The sequence below is a fragment of the Rousettus aegyptiacus genome, unplaced genomic scaffold, assembly GCF_014176215.1.
Source record: "Rousettus aegyptiacus isolate mRouAeg1 unplaced genomic scaffold, mRouAeg1.p scaffold_m13_p_6, whole genome shotgun sequence".
NCBI lineage: Eukaryota > Metazoa > Chordata > Mammalia > Chiroptera > Pteropodidae > Rousettus > Rousettus aegyptiacus.
Genome location: NW_023416309.1, coordinates 77,322,086 through 77,346,248, shown reverse-complemented (window position 1 = coordinate 77,346,248; position 24,163 = coordinate 77,322,086). Strand labels below are relative to the sequence as shown.

The window sequence follows — 24,163 nt, the reverse complement described above, 5'->3', positions numbered from 1 at the left end:
GACCTTTCTATAATAAATCTTTCTGGGAAAAAAGCAGAATACACTTCCATTAAGGCCCAGGAGGAGAAACAGTCCATTAAACACCATCAACAACAAAGATGACAAAGCATCTCAGAAAGAAAGAGAAATCTATTTCCAGAAAATAAGCTTACAGACATAGAAATATGCAACTTAAATGACAAAGAATTCAGAACGGTACTTCTGAAAAAACTCAGTGAGATCCGAAACAAATTATATCAACAATTTCAGGAATTGAAAAACCAACTAGATGAGGAGAATGAGTTCGTTAGCAAGGAGATTGAAACCCTCAAAAAAAAAAACCAGAATAGAACTTCTAGAGATAAAGAACACACTGCAAAAGTTGGAAAATGAAATAGCAAGCTTGGGAAACAGAGTTGACCAAATGGAGGAAAGGATCAATGATATCGAAGACAGAAATCTAGATATAAATCAGAAGGACGAGAGAAACCGAAGAATGAAAAATAATGAAAGAGAAACAAGAATAATGGGCATTCTCAAAGGAGAAGAAAAGGAGCAGGGATTAGAAAGCATTTTCAGATAAACAGTGGATGAGAATTTCCCAAATCTAAGGAATAGCCTGGAGCTTGGAATTGAATAAATCAATAGAATGCCTACTTATCTCAACCTAAAAAGGCCTTCACCAAGACACATCGTATTAAAATTATCAAAAATCAACAACGAAGACAGAATTTTCCAGGCACCCAGGGAAAAGACGACGGTAACCTATAAACGAAAACCCACTAGATTATCATCAGACGTCTCAGTACAAACGTTACAAGCAAGAAAGGAGTGGAATCAAATATTCAAACTATTAAATGAAAAGAACTACCAGACAAGAATAATGTATACAGCTAAGCTCCTCTTTAGACATGAAGGAGAAATACAGACCTTTTCAGACATACAAAAATTGAGGGAATTCTCTACTACGAGGCCTGTATTACAGGAAATACTAAAAAGGGTCAGCTTACCTAAAACAAAATGACAAAAATATATACATAATTAGGAGTCAGTTGACTATCAGGCTGATAGAAGCAGAGGAGTGCAAACCTTTACTAAAAACAGGGCATTATAAACTTAAATAATAAGAAGAGATTTGCTATAGCAAGATAGTAATGAATGTTCAGCATACGTAGGGACAAACTTAGATAACAATGACTGAAAAGGGGAGGATTCAAAGATCCAAATTTGCAAAGGGGAATGGAAATAAGGCACGTACAGAAGAAAATGGACGCCAGAAATTCAGAAGTATATAACATAAAAGAAGAAGAACCAGAGGAAAAATACACAGAAGACAACCAAAATAAAGAAAACAGAAACACAAGGACAAGGAAGCAATGGAAACACTGAGCTACCTGAAAACAAAAGATAAAATGGCTATAAGAAGGCCTTATATTTCAGCAATTGCTCTAAATGTAAATGGACTGAACTCACCAATAAAAAGTGACAGAGTTGCAAAATAGATCAAAAAACAAAAGTAAACCATATGCTGCCTCCAGGAGACACATCCCAGTTCCAAAGACAAATATAGACTCAACGTGAAAAGGTGAAAAATAATATTTCAAGCAAATGGCATTCAGAGAAAAGCGGGAGTAGTGATGAAACAGACTTCAAAATAAAAAAGGTAAAGAAAGATACTGATGGACATTTCATAATGATAAAGAGAATCATGCACCAAGAAGACATAGCACTTATTAATATATATGCTCCCAATCAGGGAGCCCTGAAATATATAAAGTAACTACTAACAGAACTAAAGGGAGAAACAGATCAAAACACTATCATAGTAGGGGACCTAAATAGCCCACTGTCAGATATGGACAGATCATACAAACAGAAAATCAATAAGCAAATAACATCCTTAAATGACACATTAGACCAACGGGACATAACTAACATTTACAGAACCTTTCATCCCAAAACAGTTGCTTATACATTCTTCTCTAGTGCACATGGAACATTATCAAAGATTGACCACATACATACTGGGACACAGAGATAGCTTCAACAAATGTAAGATGGTTGAAATCATACCAACCATATTCTCTGACCATAATGCTTTGAAACTAGAGATCAACTGCAAAAAAAAAAAAAAAAAAAAAAAAAAAAAAAAAAAAAAAAAAAAAAATCAGGAAAAACCACAAATACATGGAGATCAAACAACATGCTACTGAAGAATAACTGGGTCAGGGAAGAAATAAAAAGAAGGGTCAAGAGATACATAGAAAAGAATGATAATGACAGTACAACATATCAAAACTTTTGGGACACGGCAAAAGCAGTGTTAAGAGGAAAGTTCCTATCATTATAGGCCTATCTCCAAAAACAAGAACGAGCCCAAATAAACAACCTAATGCTTCATCTTAAAAAACTAGAAAAGGAAGAAAAAATGAAGCCTAAATTCAGCAAAAGGAAAGAAAGAATCAAAATTAGAGCAGAAATAAATGAAATTGAAAACAAACAAAAAATAATAATAAATGCAACAAAGAGCTGGTTCTTTGAGAAGTTTAATAAAATTGACAAACCCCTGGCTACACTCACTAAAGAAAAAAGAGAAAGGACACAAACAAAATCAGAGATGAAAGAGGGGAAATTACAACTGACATCGCAGAAATACAAAAGATCATACAAGAATACTATGAAAAAGTATATAATACCAAATTTAATAACCTAGAAGAAATAGATCAGTACTTAAAAAAATACAACCTTCCTAGACTGGATCAAGAACTGGAAAATCTAAATAGACATATCAGCAATATGGAAATTGAAACAATCATCAAAAACCTACCAAAATGTTGAAGTCCAAAACCACATGGCTTCACCACTGAATTCTACCAAACGTTCAAAGATTTAATACCTATTCCCCTCAAACTGTTCCAAAAAAATCAAAGAGGAAGCAATACTTCCCAACTCATTTTATGAGGCCAATATCACCCTGACACCAAAACCTGATAAAGATAACACAAAAAAAGAAAACTACAGACTAATATCTCTCATGAACACAGACGCAAAAATCCTAAATACAATACTAGTGAACTGAACACAGCAACATATTAAAAAGATTATATACCATGATCAAGTGGGCTTCATCCCAGGGGTTCAGGGATGGGTCAACATATGCAAATCTAATGTGATATACCACATAAACAAATTAAGAATCATATAATCATATCGATAGATGCAGAAAAAGCCTTTGACAAGATACAGCCTCCATTTGTGGTCAAAACATTTAACAAAATCAGTATAGGAGGAAAGTACCTTAATATAATAAAGGCCATCTATGACGAATTCTCGGCCAACATTATACTTAATGGTGAAAAACTAAAAACCTTCCCTTTAAAATCAGGAACAAGGCAAAGCTGTCCACTATCGCCACTCTTATTCAATATAACATTGGAAGTCCTAACAAGTGCAATCATGCAAGAAAAAGATATAAAAGGCATCCAAATAGGAAACAAAGACGACAAACTGTCAATATTTGCAGATGACATGATTCTCTATATAGAAAACCCTAAAGACTCCACAAGAACACTACTCAGAACAATACGCAAATACAGTAAAGTCTCTGAACACAAAGTCAATGTTCAAAAATCCATAACATTCCTATACTCTAATGATAAAGTGTCAGAAAAAGAAATAGAAAAAATAATTCCTTTTGCAATTGCAACGAAAAGAATAACATGCCTAGGAATAAATCTAATGAAACATGTGAAGGTCTTATATAATGAAAACTATAAGACCCAATTAAAATAAATCAAAGAAGATACAAAAAAATGGAAAGATACTTTATGTTCTTGGATTGGAAGAATCAACATAGTTAAAATGACCATATTACCTAAAGCATTATACAGATTTAATGCAATCCCCATCAAAATCCCGTCGGCATTTTTTAAACAGAAAAAAAAAACATCAGATTTGTGTGGAAGCACAAAAGACCCTGAATTGCCAAAGCAATCCTGAGAAAAAAGAACGAGGCTAGAGGCATCACTCTGTCCTACTTCAAATTATACTACAAAGCAACAGTAATCAAAACGGAATGATATTGGCAGAAAAACAGGTAACACGGACGAGTGGAAGAGAATCGAGAATTCAGAGTCAACCCATATTTATATGGGCAAATAATTTTCAACAAAAGAGCCAAAAACAAACAGTGGAGAAAGGAAAACCTCTTCAATAAATGGTGCTGGGAAAACTGGAAAGTCACCTGCAAAGAATGAAACTAGACTGTTGTCTATCATCACACACCAAAAATTAACTCAAAATAAATTAAAAACCTGAATATAAGACCTGAAGCAATAAAATGCACAGAAGAAAACATAGGAACTAAACTCAAGGATCTTGGACTCAAAGAGGATTTTATCGATTTGACCTCAAAGGCAAGGGGAGTAAAAGGAAAAACAAATGAATGGAACTACAACAAACTCAAAAGCTTCTACACAGCAAAAGAAATTGTCAACAAGAGACAACCATCTGAATGGGAAAATATATTTGTAAGCAACGCCTCAAATAAGGGCCTAATATCCAAAATATACCAAGAACTCATAAGACTCAAAAATAACAAAAAAACAAATGATCCAGTGAAAAAATGGGCAGAGGACCTGTACAGACACTTCTTCCTAGAGGACATACAAATGGCCAACAAATATATGAAAAGAAGCTCAACAGCACTAGCTATTAGGGAAATGCAAATCAAAACACAATGAGATACCATCTCAAACGGGTTAGAATAGCTGTAATCAACAGGACAAGTAATAACAAATGTTGGAGAGGATGCGGAGAAAAAGGAACCCTCATACACTGCTGGTGGGACTGCAAATTGGTACAGCCACTATGGAAAACAGTGTGGAGTTTCCTCGAAAAACAGAATTGATCTACCATATGATCCAGCAATCCCTCTACTAGGTATTTACCCCAAAGAGATGAAAACTCATATCTGAAAAGATATTTGTATACTGATGTTCATAGCAGCATTACTCACAGTGGCCAGGACATGGAAGCAACCGAAGTGTCCTATGATAGATGACTGGCTAAAGAAACTGTGGTACATATATACAATGGAATATTACTCAGCCATAAAAAGAGATGAAATACTGCCATTTGTGACATCATGGATGGACCTCCAGATAATCATGCTAACCAAAATAAGCCAGACAGAAAAAGTTTAAAATCATATTGTATCACTTATATGTGGGGTATATACCTAAAAGTAACAAATGAACAGGACAAACAAACTGAGGCTCATGGACATGGACAACAGACTAGTGGTTACCAGAGGGGTGAGGGGAGGGAGAAGGTAGATGGGGTAAAAGGGGTCAAATATGCGGTTACAGAAAGAAATCTAACTTTGGGAGGCGAATAGAAAGTGCAAATATATATATGCCTGACTGTTAAAATGTACAACTGAAACATTGGATTTTGTTAATCAATGCCACCATTAAAAATTAATTAATTAATTAATTAAACCCTTACTTTCTTTGCTGCAAAAAAATAAATAAAATTCTTTAAAAAATAAAATAAAAAGGGGTTACGGGTTGAGAGGCTGGGAGAATGGGGTGAAGGATTAAAGAAGTACAAATTAGTAGTTAATAGACAGTCATTGGGATAAGGAGCACAGCCTAGGGAATTCAGTTAACATTAATGTAATGCCTATGTGTAGAGCCAGAGGGAAGATAGAGGCATGGGGGTATCATTTCATAAATGATAGAAATGTCTGATCAATGTACTGTATACTTAAACTAATAAAATTTAAAAAATAAAAAAAAGGAGGGTGATTATAACTCTATGGCTGTATTTCCTTATATTAAAAATACAACGGAAGGATAAATTATAACATCATTTAAATAGTAATCTATGGAGCAGTGAGGGATTAGGGTGAATGAGATAAGAGAAAGAAGCTAGCCTTCTGACTAGATCTTTTTTGTTTGAGGTTTGATACTGAAACCATGTAAATATATTTTACAATACAAAACAAAATTAAATTATACAAAAAAGACAACCCCTAAAAATTGCAAATGACCTTAAAACCTATCATGAGATTGTCCCCAAGGACAAAAGAAATGAAAAATACAGCTATTTTCACAAATCTTTTTGTTGATGGTAACGTTAATTTTGAGACTTATAGCATATTGTGGATCAAAACAAATGAGTAATTATGTTAGTATGGTTGATGGCTGCAATTTCTGATAAGGAATTTTTGAATGGTAGATATAGATGGACAACTGATGTTAGGTAGAAACTGAATAAAAAGTATCGACATGAACTTAGAATGTACTTCATCTTTAAAAGGAAAATAGTAATAATTCCTAGCTCTACCCACTGAAAAAGGCTAAAAACAATGATCGACCCAATAATGACCAATGTAGTACCTCTAAACACCACTTCCTACTAAAACAAAGCAGAGATCCTTGGCAAAATGGTTGATTGCAGGTTTGGGACAGGAAAAAAAATGAGCCAGAAACAACCTGTAATATTAGAAAGCAAGGAAGCTATGAAAGACTGTAACAGTCTTCATAAGAAGACTGAGGAGTCAACTTGAATAAATTCCTCATGGCCAAAGATGGATCAATAAAGATAATAAGTGTAATGGATTAAAAAATATTGAAAGTGTAAATACATGAGTTCAGGATACTCTAAAAACAAAAGTTAAACCATCCTCTTTGGTCACTTTTGGGAGATAGGGAACCATCAACTCATCATTCTTAAAGCTGAAAAATAAAGCAATATAATCAAGCATTTATCCTGCCTTTACCAGATGAACTGTTGAGTAACCAAATAATTGATATGAGAAAGTTTCTCTTTATAAAAAGTACTTCAGCTAATAACGAATGATAGAACTGAAATATCAATATTTTGTAACTCTAAATTAATGGATTTAGGCAATGTTTATCAATGATTGCTCACATTACAGAAAGACACAAGCAAACATGTGCCTCCTGATGGAAGTGTAGCATACACCACCTAGAAAGTAGTCTTGCCCCTCTCCCATCCATTCCGCAAATCAATCTTGTATTTGATCAAGCCTCTGGATCTAACTACCAATTACTGGAAAAACAGGGCCTGAGGAACATGTTATCACCACAAAGATGCACTCAGAAAAGTCCAGGTGTGAAAAATCTATAGGATAAACATCCTAGTTTCTTCGACAAACAAATTACAAAGGAAGAGGAGAGGGGAAAAAGGAGAAGAGGCAGGGAGAAAAAGGGTGGTGGCACTATAGAGTAAAAGTAAACATAAAAGCATATTAACTTCCTGTGATGACAGAAATGTTCATTATCTGTGCTGGTCAAGATGGTAGCTTCTAGCCCCACGTGGCTACTGAACAGTTGAAATATGGCTAGTTAGACTGAGGTACTAAACTTTTAATTTTAGTTTTAATTACTTTTGCTAGTGGCCAGAATATTGGACAGAAAAGATTGAGAGATATGGAGGCATCATCACCATAGGAACCAGAATCCACTAAAATATTTTCTCTCTGAGGAGTGGGATAGAGTAAAGCAGTCGAGATGGGGCCAATTTGCTTTTATCATAAATTCTCTTGTACTGCTTGTTGTACAGCTTTCTGTATGTATTATTTAGGCAGAAATTAAAATTTAATTTTTTTTTAAAAAACTACTCTTTGAGTATGTGAAACACACTCAAAATTGTTATCAGTAGTTATCTCTGGGTGGTGAAATTTGTGGTAATTTTCTTCCTTAAAAAATTATCCATATTTTCTAAAATACTTACCATAAGGAAACATCAAAAAAAGCTAAAACTTTTTTAAAAAAAAATAATGCCTTAAACTTAATCCCCTCTTCTCTAATGAAGGAAGGTAGAAAAAAGGTATACTGGTTCAGTAAATATTAAGTGCCAACTATCGTGTACTGCTCAAAAATTTTGTAGAATAAATGAATAAATATATGATTCAGGCCCTCAGGGAACTTCCAAATTAATGGATAAATCAAGATGTCTGTGGTATAAACATTCAAAATAAGTTTTGTGGGCTTTAAAAGTAATCTTAACAAAATTGCAAATTCCAAAAAAGAATTCCTTTAGGAATTAAAAATAATTATAAACTGAAATAAAAATGTTCTGATAAACAATAATAGAATAAATATAAGACCAGTCAATCTAGCAGTGTATTTAATTCTGAAAGCTGCATTTCAGAAATAGAAAGGTAAAAGTAAATAAAAAAACAGAAATACTGACTTAACCAATTTTTACAATTTATAAAATAAACCTTATTTGTCATACTTTGTAGCAATAGCAACAGAACCAAATGATAAATATATCTTCTTAGATGTCAATTTGACCCAATATTTACACTGATTTTAAAAAATGAAAACAAACACATATAAATTATGAAATAGAATACGAAATTTGAATGGACTTTAAAGAGAAAAGAAGAGACTACATGACCATAGAGTACTTTCTGGGAACTTCTTTATTGTTACCTTGATGCTCAGAGGTTTGTCAGTAACTACTTTCTGCTATAGCTGGTACTTCAGTGGAAAATTCTGAGAATCACTGTACCACATCATTTGTTCCTTCATTCTCATTCATTTAACAATTATTATTTGAGGACCAGACGTTACACTAGGTTGATGCCACATAAAAGATACAAGAATGGGAATATGGACAAAGTACTATAGTGAACACAGGAGAAGGATCCTAATATCAGCTTAAGAAGAGTTAGGGCAAGCTTCACAGGTGGTAAACTAACTTGATAGATAAGGAGTTTGATGGTCAGAAAGAAAGAGAGAAATCATCTGGCAATTTTTAGTTATCTATAGACTATCTGGATATTCTCTTTAAGTCAACAACAACAAAAAAGGAATCTCAGAGAGCATTAGCTCAACATTACCAGAGCATCAAATAAAGGAAAGAAATGATGGGAAATGATAACTACAATATGTTTTATTGAGCACTTACATATCAGGCACTGTGTTAAGTATATTTAATCCTTAAAACACTCCTAGGGGCTAGGTACTATTAATACCCCCAGTTTACAGATGAGGAAACTGAAGCTTAGAAAAGTTAAGTAACCTGTTCGACATAAAGATAGGTAGGGGCCAACTCACAAAAGGCATTTTCTATACACCATGCAATAGTTTTGATGTTATCCACCATGCCAGAGTTAAACAAAATACCAATACAAAGTATGTCACAGAGAAGTTTATGGTGAATATAAACGGCTGAAAAAGATAAGTACAAGTACAGAGCTTTCTATGGGCTGAATGGTTAAGAAGGCTTTATGCAGAAATTGGAATTGAGCTGGGCTTTAGTGAAGTGTGAGAAATGGACAAAGGACTGTGAGCAAAGGCTGCACAGTCACTGAGAAGTCTATGGAGGCTAATATGGTAGAAGATAGTACAGTCAAGAAAACAGGAAGTGATTACAATGGAAGGGAAAGTCAAAGATAGATATGGGAGGCCCAAGGAGCCAAATGAGCCCATGGGCAGTAGGTAGCCACTCAGGAGTTTTTGGGCAGAATGGCTGGTGAGCTTAGGATGAATCCAAAGGACTCTTACAAGAGAAGAGAGGCTGTTGGGGATGGCCTATAAGCAAGATGTTGAAGGACTATATGAGTAGGTAGTACATGGCCAGGCTGGAACAAACTGACTGAGAGCACAGGCTATGAAATCGGACTGACCTGAGTTCCAATCTGACTTTTTAGAACCTCCAGTCTAGAAAATGAGGATAATATCATCTAATTCAGGTTGTCAGGCTTAGGTAAAATGACATAATGTGTGCGAAGCATCAAATAACAAAGGTTATATGCGGTGCTTCAAATATACTAAATCTATTTATTAACTTCTTGCTCGCTATTTGCACCTTAGTACAAGTCCTGTATCATTCCTTCTAACATTCAGAAAATACTGAGCACGAAGTACCAGTCAGATATTGACAATTAATTCCTCCTCCATAAAGTCATCTTTGACGAGCTCATCCTGAACAACTACCTTTTCTGAACTCCCTAACTCCCAGCCATTCTTGTCCCTACCATTCATTTCAGTACTTACTTATATACAATTCTGCATCAATGCTTCAAGTGTTTTTCTCTCCTATTAAACTAATCATCTGAAGGGATAGTAAATGGTGTCTTATTTCTTGGGTATTATCACAATGAAGATCAGACTTAATAAGAAAAATAACTAAGAACAGGGTCCTTAGCTCTGGTTTTGCTCAAGAGCTCAGCTCCCTAAACATCTGTTTTGTAGCATAATGTATAGTGGTATAGTACTGTTAAACCATTTCTTAACAGTGAATCCTCTCAACAAATAAAACCAATAAATAATACTGCTAAAAGATCAGCTCTGATTAAAATGTGAGGTCTGAGAGTACCAGCATGATGTCTACACGCAACTGTTATCTCCTGGGACACCTATAAGTCACCCTAATCTATCTATCTGGAACTACTTTGAAAACCTATGGAACAGTAAGTAGAGCACTGACAGGAGACCCCAACTCTGACACTGACAAGGCTACCTAATTAATGTGACCTGTGCCCTCCATTTACTCTCCAAAAGGCCCTCTAGTTGTTATTCTGTAGACAGGAAAGTCCCAGGCAATGTCCTGAACACAGGGGAAGAATTTTTTATTTAAAACCAGAGTTCTTGGGGGCAATGCTCATACCAAGAGTGTACAACTTGCTAGACCCACATTATTTTTCCTTTTTCCTTTAACAAAGATAAACTTCTAAAAGCAAAGCTAAAATAATGCCTAGAGCAATTAGAGGAGAACCTGGGACAAAGAGGCATTCTAAGTGCCTTGTTAAAATTCTGTAAAGAATAGTCCTTACAAGATGCTTCCTTATATGCCTCATCAGTCAGAAATAATTGTACAAAAATTCTATCAACATTAGGACTCATTTTTTTTGTTGCTAACATAAATCCAAACAAGTAATGGGCTTAGTGTAGGCACTGGAATCAGTGGTGAATTAGAATTTTTCAGCATTCGGCACCAACAGAAACAAGTTAGTAGGCCTCAGACAAGTGAAAACAGAAGTTGCCATAGTAACTTGCACATTTACCCTAAAAAGGAAGGAGTGGGGGCAGGGTGGGGAAGTAGGTCAATATTTCTCTTAACTAGCTCTAGTTCTTGGCTTCTTCTTCTCATTCAAAGGAGCATCCTTCTCCCCCCCCACTCCCGACAGAGGCAAAAGGAGGAAAGTCAGGTAACAGTCACCCCTTCAAAAAGCAGGGTGTGGGGAGAGGTCCAGGTAGAGAAAAGGAGAACCAGGAAGACAGCCCACTAAGAGCCTCATGAGTGTCCTGGGACTACCCTTGGGAAAATAGTTGTTGGTGAAGAGCACTAGTGCTAAGAAACTGTTGCTGGGTTACCACAAATCAGAAATTGCCATTTTTCCTGTAGCAGTTAAGTGCACCTAATGGAACACTTGGGAATGCATTATTAACAGCTTTGGATTGGCGTAGTGGTGGGGAGGGATGAGTACTCTGGCATGGGATAAATCTGAGGCTCTTAGCAAGAGGCATTCTTTGATGGCTGAAACTATAAATGGCTCAAGGATGGCCTAAAAGACAGACAAGGAGGGAGGAAGGCTTAGAAGATTCCTTTTTAAACTAAGCTGATTTTAACACAGAAACATAGTGCCCTTTGATACTATGATCTGAAATAACTACTAATTCAAAGAGGGCAAGGGCAACTCTGGTCTTTGAGATAGTGTGGAGAGGTCCAGAGCTCATCATCATGTGGGAAGCAGATTAAACAAAATGCATCTGGAAACAGGAGCACTTCCACCTTCCTACAACTATTAGTGTCTGCACAGGAATAACCTAGGACATTACTAATGATTTTGACTACTTGGTGTGAAAGCCCTGGTATTCTAGATGACAAAAAAAAAGGTGGGAGGTCAAAAAAGCAGGAATATCTTTTTAACCAGTCAGTATTTCAAACTCTAACTTTTACATACCACACAGCATTCATTGTACAGAGGTGGGTCTAGGCTTTCATGGGACAGGCCATTCAAACTTGACTGGGAAACATACTTCAATCCAATAGCATACCTAGTTGCAGAGTACAGCAAGGATAGGCTCAGTTTAAAATTTGAGCTCATGTACTCAGAAACATCTGCAAATTCTCCCTTTGTACTTCTGCACATGTGTCTACTCCTCTGTTTTAAGAGAAGCGAAAGAGGCTCATAGACACAGTAACATTTAAGATGACTTTAGAGACCAAGGGTAGCCAAGACCTTGGGAGAGGACTAAGAACAAGGACAGGGGATATTATTATATGGACAAAGACAGGAGATATTGTATGGATAGAGAATTAGAGACTAGGCCTTCATCAATACTATGGGTAGATGGAGCTCATGCCAAGCAATGTGTGCATAACCTTAAGGCTGGAGGATCCAGGCAACAATAAGTCAATCACTCTTGCAAGAACAGATGCTGTTCTATTACTATCTCTCAGTATAGCCCAGAAAATTTATTCAGTCTCACCAGTTCATAAGCATTTTTTCCTTTACATATAGTAGTAGCACAGAGAGCAAGAAGTTTGTGAAACAAATCATTTTTTAAAATGTTCTATTACAGGAAATGTTCAAGCTCAAGCATACACAAAGTAGAGACAATAGGATAAAGACCTATCATCCAGCTTCAAAACTGATCAATAGTCTAGGGCTAATATTGAAGTCGAGATAGGGATTATTTTAGTGAAGAGTTCTAAATGTTACAAAAACCTGCAACCCAATATGGCCATTTCTATATTGACTCAGGAACCCAAGGAGATAGATACTCTGGGAAAGCAGCAGAAGCAAAGGAAAATAAACAATTTCCATTTCAATTCTTGAGAAGTGTCCAACAGAATAATTAGACCCTCAAGTATCTCCACAAGCTGTATTACCTGAATATTTAATTCCTAAAAGATACATTTCCAATTCATTTATGTTTGCTAAGCAAGAATCACCGAGTTGCACGAACCCTTGAGAAAGGCTCCACGTCAATAGAGTCAGCCTTCTAGGACTGTGTCTTGTTTATAATCACTTTCCATTTTGACATAAGCATTTGGGGCAAACTTCGGGAAAGCAAGACAGTACAGATTTAGTTCATTTACGACTTACTAAAACCCACCATGTGCTGGCGTTTGGAGAAATAGAAGCAAGGTCTCTACTTACTGGTACTGTTACATCATCATAAAAACTCCAAGCTAAAGCCCATCTCATTGTCCGACCTTGACAGAATTCAGTGTAGGTGACTTTAGGAACCTGAAACCAACAACACAGCATCTCACCAAATTGAAGTCATTCTACCAATGTTTTGGGCTTCTGCCTCATGTTAAATCATGTGTTGGTCTTTCTTTTTATCAGTTAACAAACACTACTGTCCAACAGCAGTTATGCATAGCTAGCTACCTCATAATATATAAATTATATAAAAACAAAGTTGTTGGGTTTTTTCCCTCCCATAAAACTTTAGAAAGAAAATTTATAGTTCTGGCTAGAAGTGCAAATACATCAAACACCCAAAAACAGCTCTTCAGAGAATCATTGGTAAAATTATTAGAATTTTTTGTTTTTAAGAAAGAAAGCCACCAAAGCCTAGCTAGACACAGCTATGTAGTCTCCCTTTTATTGATCAGATTTTTGAAAGAAAATGAAACACTACATTGTAACTATTATAATTTTAATATAGAAAGAGTGTGGTAGAAAAAATAAGATGAGTAGAATGTCAGCAAGTAACCAAAACTTGGTTTCTACCACTGACCCCACATCTGATCTCTTTCTCTGAAAAGTTACCCTGCTCATCCTTACTCAGGCCAAAACACCAGAAACTGGGAGGAGAGACAGGGGTAGTATTTATCTGTCACCTGCGTTTCACAACAGAAGCAAGGAGCTGATGCACCGTAAGGGGAAGCACACTGGACTGAGGATCATTCTGGTTCTAGCTGTTCTTTGATAACTAGAAGTGTGACCCAGAACAAGTCCCCTAACTTATGTAGCCTTGAGTTTCTGCAGTTATAAAGGAGTCAGGTGTGAGGTCAGTGGTATGCAGATGCCAAGTTTTTTGATTTCTGGTTTCTCTGATATTCTACTTATCCTGTTTTCCCACTCTTTTTTTGTTATAAATAATTATCAAAGGAGACCAAATATTTTATCAATTTATAAAAAGTTCCTTTTGTCTTTAAAATTACAAATTAAAAAAATAAATAAATAAAACTAAAAAACCCTCTTAGAGTTTTAAGTTATAAAGGAAAATTCTGTACTCCAACTACCATCAAAAGTAGATACACAAGAACAGTAATGACAAAGGCTTACGCCTTGTATGCGAAGTTCTTCTTTCAGAGGAGCAAGGCTGCATTTCTTTCCCAGCATACAGCTATACCACCTAGGAAAAAACAAAATCAGACAAATAAAATACTGTTTATGTAGATACATTTTTAAATTAAGCATTACTCAAGTGAACAAAATGAGTACAGTAGCAAACAAATACTGAGTTAAGTTATAAGTGATAATAACAAGAATTGTATATGTATTTAGACAAAGAACAAATCCAACAAAGGAAAATAAGCCCAAAGCAACTTAAAAAACAAAAAGAAAAACCCACAAAGCCTCTCCAATGATTCAGGGCTGTTATATATTTGGAAAGGGAGTGAAAGAGAGAGAGGTCTTACCTGTGATACTCAAATACAGGCCATTTAGCCTTAGGACAGAAATCAATCAATAAATAACAATAAAAACATGTATACTTGAAATGAGTATAATGTTGTACGTCAATTTTAACTCAACTGAAAAATACAGGTACTATATAACACCCTTTCATCATATTGAGAAATTTAAAAATCTGTGTGAACCTCTATTTTGAAACGCCCCTACCTGCAAATAATTAAGGATATATATTACACTAGAGTTTCAATAGAACATGAAATCAATTTCTTTTATAGTAAATACAAAGGGCAATGTGGAGAAGATGGAGTGAACTGGTTAAAACGTAAAAGGACAAAATTTATTTCTTCTGATTATTCTAAAAAGTTTATAAAGTGTAAAATTTATATAGCATTTCTTGTCGATCTATGAAGGATTAACTACTATGGGAATTGCCCTTCTTCTTTAAAAAAGTAGGAAACTGGGCAAAATATACAAAACAATCATTTTTCAGACGTTGGACAACTGCAGTGAAAACCTACAATCTCAGAGAGAAAAACAATGTGTGAGTCCTACCACTGCCAGAGCTTACTGCTTGAAGGAAATTTCCAAGCTGCAATGCAGGGAAAGAAAACTCAAAGAGAGCCTAATAATCTTGCTAAATTCATGAGACAGATATTGGAATTCAGAGAGGCCGAGGCAGTAAGGATTTGAATAGCAAAATACAAGAGAAGGAGATGCACAGAGAGAAAATTCTGGGTATCTGCAGAGGAGTTCCCTGGAATATTTTGCAGAATAATGATCTGCACATGTGGGGTGAAACTTGGTGAGGTTAGGAAAAGAAATCATATAAAACAGTAAGTTGAACAATCCTGGAGTCCAGACAGAGCTGGGACTAGTTTGTGTTTCTACTAGTGATAGCAGAAAGCCCTTGTTAATAAAAGGGATATCTAGTAGGGTTCTGGAAAGAATACTTTGTAATGGGGCTAGAGGCTATTCTGTATGTACTCTAAGCTTAAAAGCCAGGATTCAAAAGGATCACAAGTAACTTAAGCATCAGAACAAAGTCCAACACTCTTTTAAAGAAATACAATGAAACACAGCACCCCAAAACATAAGATTTGCAATGTCTACCATCCAATAAAAGATTAACAAACATTAAAAGAAGCAAAAAAATGACTCACAACCAGGATAAAAAAAAATCATTAGGAGTTCCAGTCAAGACAGTGGAGTAGGTAAATGCTGTGCTTGTCTCCTCTCACCACATAAAAATTACAACTAAAATACAGAACAGCCATCATTGGGAGTCACCTGAAGTCTAGCTGGACAGAAGTCCTACAACTGGGGACACATAGAAAAGGTCACCTTGAGACTGGTAGAAGGGGCAGAGACGTGAAACAAGCTAGTATGGCACCCATGTGTGGCAGTTGAGAATCAGAAGAAATATCTCAGTTATGGAGATCCCCCTGGAAAAACAAGGGGTCCTGATCCCACACTGGGTTCCCTAGCCCAGGGGTCCAGTGCCAGAAAGAGAAGTCCCCACGACTTCTGGCTGTGAAAACCAGCAGAGATTGTACTGAGTGAGATGAAGAGCCTCTGGAATCACAAACATTCCTCCTAAGGGGTTTGTGTGCAAATTTACTGGCTGACTAACTCACTCTCTTTGAGCTCCAGGGCTCAGGAGGTGCCAGGTACATACAGAAAAAAACTGAGTAGTCCGGCTTTAGAAGGGTTGGAGGGGGAGCTTCTCCTGGACAGAAGCACTGGCAGAGGGCATTATTCCTTTGTTGAGCCCACCCCACCCAGATTGTAGATGCAGGCAGTCACCATATTTGAATCTCCATAAACCAGAATAATACTGGTTAGCCTATCCTGGTGATTCCCTGAGATCCCACTCCACTTAACTTGCGGGCCGACCCAAGCTGCTTCCAATGGACTTCCATACAAACAGCCTGTTTTGGCTCATGCTTCGGACTTTTCCAAAATCTCTCAAAGATTCATAAAAACCTAAATAAGCAGCATCTGGCCTTGACGTGCTCCGTACCTCTTGCTGAGCAGCCCCAAGCCTGGCACTAGTGGCAGCTGGCCTCAGTTTGCAGCTTGGCCTCTTGAGGCACATCCAAGCCCAGAGTAGGGGATGGTCACTTTTGGATTGCTTCTTGGTGGCTCCTGACAGATGGCCTCAGTATGGCACAGGCTGCAGCTAAACTTGCCTTGTAGTAAGGCCCCTCCCAGGAGGCCCTGAACTGCATCAGTCTGAGCCAGAGCACCACCCAGGGTCATATTTGAAGATGACACACCCGAAGGGCAGACAGAGCAGGCACCAGAGCTCTAGTAAAGCAAATCCTGCTCTGTAGGATCAACCCCGGAACAACAGCTCCTCTACTGATTACAGCCAGTCCTCCCACTGACATACAAACAGCAACCTATGCTCAACTACAGCAGGAGAGTACACACGACCCATATAAAGGACATAGGTGGAACACCGGCTCAGGTGACCAGGAAAGACTACGCCACTGGGCCCCCAACACACCTAATACATAAGGCCACTCTACGAAGACTGGGAGACATAGCAGCAAAGAAACAAACACAGAGAGGCAGGAAAAATGGGGAGACAAAGAAACATGTTCCAAATGAAAAAAAAAAAAAAAAAAAAACACAAAGTTCCAGATAAAGAACTAAACGTAATGGAGACAAGCAAGCTACCTGAAGCAGAGTTCAAAACATTGGTTATAAGGATACTAAATGAACTTAGGGAAAGAGTAGATGAACTCAGTGAGAACTTCAAAAGAGAAAGTAACCTTAAAAAAAAAAGACAGAGAAAACATAAAAAAGAACCAGTCAGAAATGAAGACTACAAAAACTGAAATGAAGAATACTTCAGAAAGAATCAACAGTAGATTAGATGAGGCAGAGGATCGAATCAGTGATTTAAAAGATGAGGTAGCAGAAAACACCCAATCAGAACAGCAACAAGAAAAATAATCCAAAAAAATGAAGATAGTGTAAGGGGTCCCTGGGACAACATTGAGTGTACCAACATTTGCATCATAAGGGGTACCAGGAGAAGAGAGAGAACAAGGAACTGAAAACCTATTTCAAGAAATAATGACAAAACTTCCCTACCCTGGTGAAGGGAACAGACATACCAGCCCAAGAAGGGCAGAGAGTCCCACATAAGATGAACCCAAAGGGGCCCACACCAAGACACATCATAATTTAAATGCCAAAGGTTAAAGACAAAGAGAGAATCTTAAAAGCAGCAAGAGAAAAGTAGTTACACCAAGGGAGCTCCCATAAAATTGTCAGCTGATTTCTCAACAGAAACTTTGCAGGCCAGAGGGATTAGCAGAAAATATTCAAAGTGATGAAAAGCAAGGAACTACAACTAAGACTACCCTACCCCGCAAAGCTATCATTTAGAGTTGAAGGACAGATAAAGAGCTTCCCAGACCAAAAAAAAAAAAAAAAAAAAAAAGCTAAAAGAGTTCATCACCATCAAGCCAGCTATTACAGAAAATGTTGGAGAAACTTATTTAAAAATAAAAAAGAAAATAAAAATAAAAATATGAATAAAATGGTAATAATTACATAGGTGGAACACCTTTAAATGTAAATGGATTAAATGCTCCAATCAAAAGATAGGGTGGCCAAACAGACAAGAAAACAAGACTCTTACACACGCTGCCTACAAGAGACTCACTTCAGATTGAAAGACACACCTCGTTAGAAGTATATGGAAAAAAGATGTTTCATGAAAACAGAAACAAACAAAAGCTGGGGTAGCAATACTTTTACCAGACAAAAAAACTTTAAAACAAAGGTAACAACAAGAGAAAAGAAAGATCCAGTTACACCACTTCTGGATATTTTTCTGAAAAAACCCAACACACTACTTCAAAGGGACATATGAATTCATATGTTTATTGCAGCATTAGTTATAACAGTCAAGATATTGAGGCTTCCTGGGTGTCCATCAATGGATGGATGAATGAATAAAGATGAGGTGGTATATATATACAATGGAATATTACTCGGCCATAAAAAAGAATGAAACCTTTCCATTTGCAACAACATGGATGGACCTAGAGGGTATTGTGCTGAGTGAAGTAAGTCAGACAGAGGAAGACAGATGCCATATTATTTCACTTACAAGTGGAATCTAAGAAAGAAAATAAACAAAACAGACACAAACTCATAGATACAAAGAACATTTTGATGGTTGCCAGATGAGAGGAGGTTAAGGGTTAGGTCAAAAAGGGAAAGGGATTAAGAAGTACAAATTGGTAGTTACAAAATAATCATGGAGATATAAAGTGTATCATAAGGAACATAGTTAACATTGTAATAACTATGTATGGTGTCAGATAGGTACTAGATTTATCAGGGTGATCACTCTGTTAAGTTACATAATGTTTAATCACTATGTTGCACACCTGAAACTAATATAATATCGTATTCCAACTATTTTAAAAAATCACTTTTTTTTAAATCTTAAAAAAAAAAATCAATCATTAGAAACAGACCAAGACTTACTTAACTTGGCATTAATACCCTGTAGGTTCATCCATGGTATAGCAAATGGCAAGATTTCATTTTTTTTAATTTTTATTTTTCAGTTTGAGTTGACATTCAATATTACTTCATACTAGTTTCAGGTGTACAATATAGTGGTTAGACATTTATATAATTTACAAAGTGATTCCCCAATTAGTACTCACCTGGCACTATATACAGTTATTACACTATTATTTGACTATATTCCCTATGCTGTACTTTTACATCCCTGTAAAGGTATTTTGTAACTACCAATTTGTACTTTTTAATTCCTTCACCTTTTTTTTTTCTTAATTCCTTCATCTTTTTCACTCAGGTCCCCAATGCCTGTCCTGTCTGGCAACTATCAGTTTGTTCTTTGTATCTACAGTCTGTTTCTCTTTTGTTTAGTTTATTCTTTAGATTCCACATATAAGCAAGATTATATGGTATTTGTCTTTCTCTGACTTATTCCATTTAGCATAATATCCTTTAAGTCCATCCATGTTGCTGCAAATGGTAACATTTCACTCTTTTTAGGGCCAAGTAATATTCCATTGCATATATGTACCACATCTTCTTTATCCAATCATCTATTGATGGGTATTAGGTTACTTCCATATCTTAGCTATTGTATATAATGCTGCAATGAACATACAGGTGCATATATCTTTTTGAATTGGTGTTTTGGATTTCTTCAGATAAATACACAAAAGTAGAATTGCTGGGTCATAAGGTAGTTCTATTTTTTGCACATTTCTTTCTTGTTTATAATATAGCTTAGTTATACTAGCAATACATACTCTATTCTGCATTTTCCACCAATCATCATAATTACTCCTATGTCGTTGGACATTCGTCTAATTAGATATTATTTTTAAAGAGAAATTTCAGATTAAGGAGATATGCATTCAATATTTATTTGTTGATATAGAAAAACAGCTACTATGAAAAAAATTTTAAAGTGACTAAAATTCCAAGTGAATTGAAGAGCCTCTAAAAATCACGTATTAGGTTAAAACTACATAAAATTGCCATTTTTGTCAGCTGAAAATTGTGGAAGACTGCCAATTTCATATAGTTCAATTTAATACAATTAATAAAGTAATAATTTTACAAGAATGACAAATACTATTATACTTCTTTAGAGATAGTGTACATTAACCAATATTTTGTTTTCTTTATTTGTGGGTTCAACAACAGGTGACTACCCCTATTTTTGTTTAGTCAACGCTTTTTCCCTTTGAAAATACAAAGAAATAATTGTTCTACCTAAACTACTTTAAACAAACCTGGGTACACTTACTTAGAACATAATAAATTTCATTTGGTGTTTTTTAAATGTTTGTAAGAAAAACAAAATGCTCCTTTTAAGAACACAGCGAATAAATGAAGAAATCTTTAACCAGGAATTAAAAGCCTTTAGTATGTTAGGAACAAGATGAAAAAAAAAAAGCAATTAGTGCTTTCATAGTGACAGTATAAAATAGGTTAATTAACACCTTTCCTTTAAAATTAGATTAGATCAGAGTCACCGGAAACCAAGAAATGGCCCAGAACAGAAAGACAAAAGAAAAATACCGTAAATTTCCTCAGGAGATGAAGGAAAGCAAACATGTCGATAAGTAAGGCTTATAATAGTTAAATATTTTATTGGTACTTTATATAAGTTTGAGAGAGTTTTCCTTAAACCTTTCCTGTAAGGTAATACTGTATTATGAATCTTTTAAAATTTAATCTCATTATATACTTAATGTTTTCTGCAAGTTATATTTCTTATGGAAAAAGCAGAGGTAACTGGGTGTATTAAAAATTGTGTCAATTTCACTTAATAAAACTTGCCTACTCAATAGATCCTAGATACTCTCAACAGGCATCTTGTGACAACTAGTCGAAATGCAAGTAGAAAAAAATGAACAAAAGGAAGATCTAGTTACTCAGACTTTGAACCCATTATACTATTTTAATGATGAAAGTAGCAACTCATTACAGCATTTAGCAATTCCTCTGAAACAGATTTCAAAAAAAAGTATTTTGAAATAATTTCAAATGTACAGGAGTTGTAAGATTAGCACAAATGACTGCAGTATACTCTTCACCCAGATTCGCCAATTAACATTTTGCTCCATTTGCTTGCTCTGTGTGCATGTGTTTTTTTCTAAACCATTTGAGAGATGGCTACTGACATCATGCCCCTTTAACCCTAAATACTTGGTATGTATGTTTTCAAAATAAGGACATTCTCTTTCCCAATCACAGAATTATTAGATTGAGAAAATTTAACACTCACACAATTCTATTATCTGGAATACAGCCCATATTCAAATTTCACCAATTATCCCAATAATGTCTTTCATGACAATTTTCTCCCCTGACGAAAGATCCAAGCTAGGATCATGCATTTCATTTACATATCAAGTCTCTCTAGTCTCTCAATCTGGAACAGTTCTTTGCTCTTTTTTTACTTTCGTGATTAATAGCTTTGAAGAATTGTCTTACAAAATCCCTATGACTATCTTATGAGGTAACTATTGTTATCTCATTTTACCAATGAGAAACAAAAGTTGGTTTGTCTGAAGTTTCATCATAGTCAGATTAAGGTTATAATTTTGGGCATGAACAGCATAGGGGTGCTGTTGTGTCCTTCTAGGTGCCTCACATCAGGAGATGATCACCTAGTCAAGGTGGTATCCCCCAGGTTTCTCTGTAAAGTTATCATATTTCCTTTTTTAATAATAAGTAATCTGTGAGGAGATACTTTGAAACTGTGTAATATCCTGTTTCTCTTTAAATTTCCCATTGTTGATTCTTTCACAAACCAGTTATTACTATGATTGCAAACAGTGATTTTTCTAACTTCATTATTCCTTCTACATTTATTAGTTGGCATTCTACTGTAGTGAAGAGCATCTCCTTTATCCCTCTTATTTATTCAGTGGGTTATAATCCATTATTGTCATTATTCATTCTGAACTCATATTGTCCTATATTTGGCTTGAGGTGGCTCCTGTGTTCTTCTGACATTTCATACTATAAAAGGTATTATTCTAACCTTATAGACAAGAAAAATGAAGTGGCTTACCAATTCATAAAGGCAAGTCAAAGTTCACAGTAGACAATTAACTAAAAGCTAGTTATAAAATTTACATTTGTTCCTGTAACTATTACATATAACACTCCATAACCAGCATTTAGTTTAAAAAACAAAACAATACAAAACAAAACAAAACAAAAAAACCAGGAAGGGAAGGGAAGCCCTATGTTAACATAAAATAACAAAGTACTTATAACATTTCCTTTCAACACCATGGACCCTAGCATTTAAATCAAGTGGATTCCTAAAATAGTCAAGAGTTAAAATGATCTTAATATTCATCATCATTATTAGATCAAATATATATTCATTTAATTCTATGACTATCTTATGAGGTAGCTATTGTTATCTCATTTTACCAATGAGAAACAAAACTTAAAAGATAAGTCAAAGAATCACATGTCAAAAGGCCCATCGCCAAATGTATGGATTATACCCATATTCAAGAAGTATCCACCATTTGGCAGGGAGAAAGAAAAAAGTACAAAGAAATGGATGAAATCAGTATTAACTTGGAACTCTGTGAGACAAAGATCTCTGGTACCTGGAAAAATCGTAAAATCATTGCCATGAAGAGCATCAGCTATAGACCTATAACCAGTGACAAAAATGGAATTCAGGCTGTAAAGAGTTTAATAAATGCCAATTTATTTAGAAGGTTAGGGGAGTGAGTCTCTAAAAAAAGAAAATGATGTTAAACTCAAGTCACAGGCACAAAAAATAAAAGGTAAGAATGACAATCACTTACAAATTTTCATCAACAATAGAACAGCTGTCTAATAATATGTCTATTATACCTCGATTGAAAAAAAAAAAAAAAAAAAAGGCTGCGTAACCAGAACTCCAATGGCAGGCTGGGCTGCAGAGGTTGCATGGGGTGGTAGAAAGAGCACTGGATCAGAATCAAGGGATCTAGGTCCCCACTCTCTGATCTGTATAACTTCCTCCCAAGGGCCTTCCGGCTGCAAAATTCCTTAAGATACAAAACAAAACTGCAGTTACTACAAGTGAGGCATCTCAAGTGCCATCACTGAGATCAGTCTAACAAACTGAAGTTATTTCACCCCATAATGTTACAAATTCTTAGTTTCTGCACTTCTTCAGGAACAAGAAGAAAAAAAATCTAGAGGGATAAGCAGCAGATGGGTTAAAATACTTGTTTTTAATCTCTTATTTTTCAGAGCTTCAAAATATGTGGTTTCCACAGCATTCTAAAATTTGAGAAATGCATAGTGGTATAAATATTACTTCAACCATAAAAATATGCAAGAGGACACGAACAGGTAATATGTACAAATGTAGGTTGTCATGGTACAGCTGGAAATTGTAAACAATACTTGCAAGTACTACTCTTTCAAAACACATTGCTTTATTCTCGTTTCAATAAATATCACTTCATTTCTTCCCCTTATCAACCCTTTCAACTGCCTGAGTCCTAACAGAGCAGACGAGACTACAGAACTCTGCTTTTAAGTACATAACTGCATAAGATGACACCAAGCTCAAAATAGTTAACTCTCTAGAGACAAGACGGGCTCCAGCAATTTAGCCTTGCTAGTAAATACATACCCTCCATTCACTTTGGAGTCTGCCACAGAGCCAGGTACAGGCAGACTTGGAACATACTGACCAATTTCTCTCCTTTAGAATGGTGTTTCTTTAAAACATTTTCATAATTCAAACGGAACTTTAGAAATAATAGAAATTTACTGATTAAAAGTCTTCTGAAAACAACTTTCCCCACATTTTCCTGGTTAGCTCTAACCCCATCAAAAGCTGACAGATATTGAAATGGTTACATGGTCCTGGTGACCTCTTGTCATGAGTATAATAAGTATATAAAATAATACCTTCTTTATTTTACATAATCAGGCTCTCCTCAGTACTCAATATAACTTAAGTCTCTAATGTGTCATTGAAAAAATCAATTTAAA

General features: G+C 35.6%; 1 protein-coding gene across 3 annotated transcripts in view; it reads right to left on the bottom strand.

Annotated features, from left to right (window-relative positions):
• Window positions 1-24,163, bottom strand: part of METTL16 (methyltransferase like 16) — a 70,969-nt gene that overhangs the window by 12,933 nt on the left and 33,873 nt on the right. For all 3 annotated transcript variants that reach the window (XM_016138907.2, XM_036223764.1, XM_036223762.1), the window contains 2 exons: window positions 14,273-14,342; window positions 13,133-13,222 (listed from right to left, as the gene is read on the bottom strand). In XM_016138907.2, coding sequence (XP_015994393.2) covers window positions 13,133-13,222; window positions 14,273-14,342 — 160 coding nt within the window. The remainder of the gene's footprint in view (window positions 1-13,132; window positions 13,223-14,272; window positions 14,343-24,163) is intronic.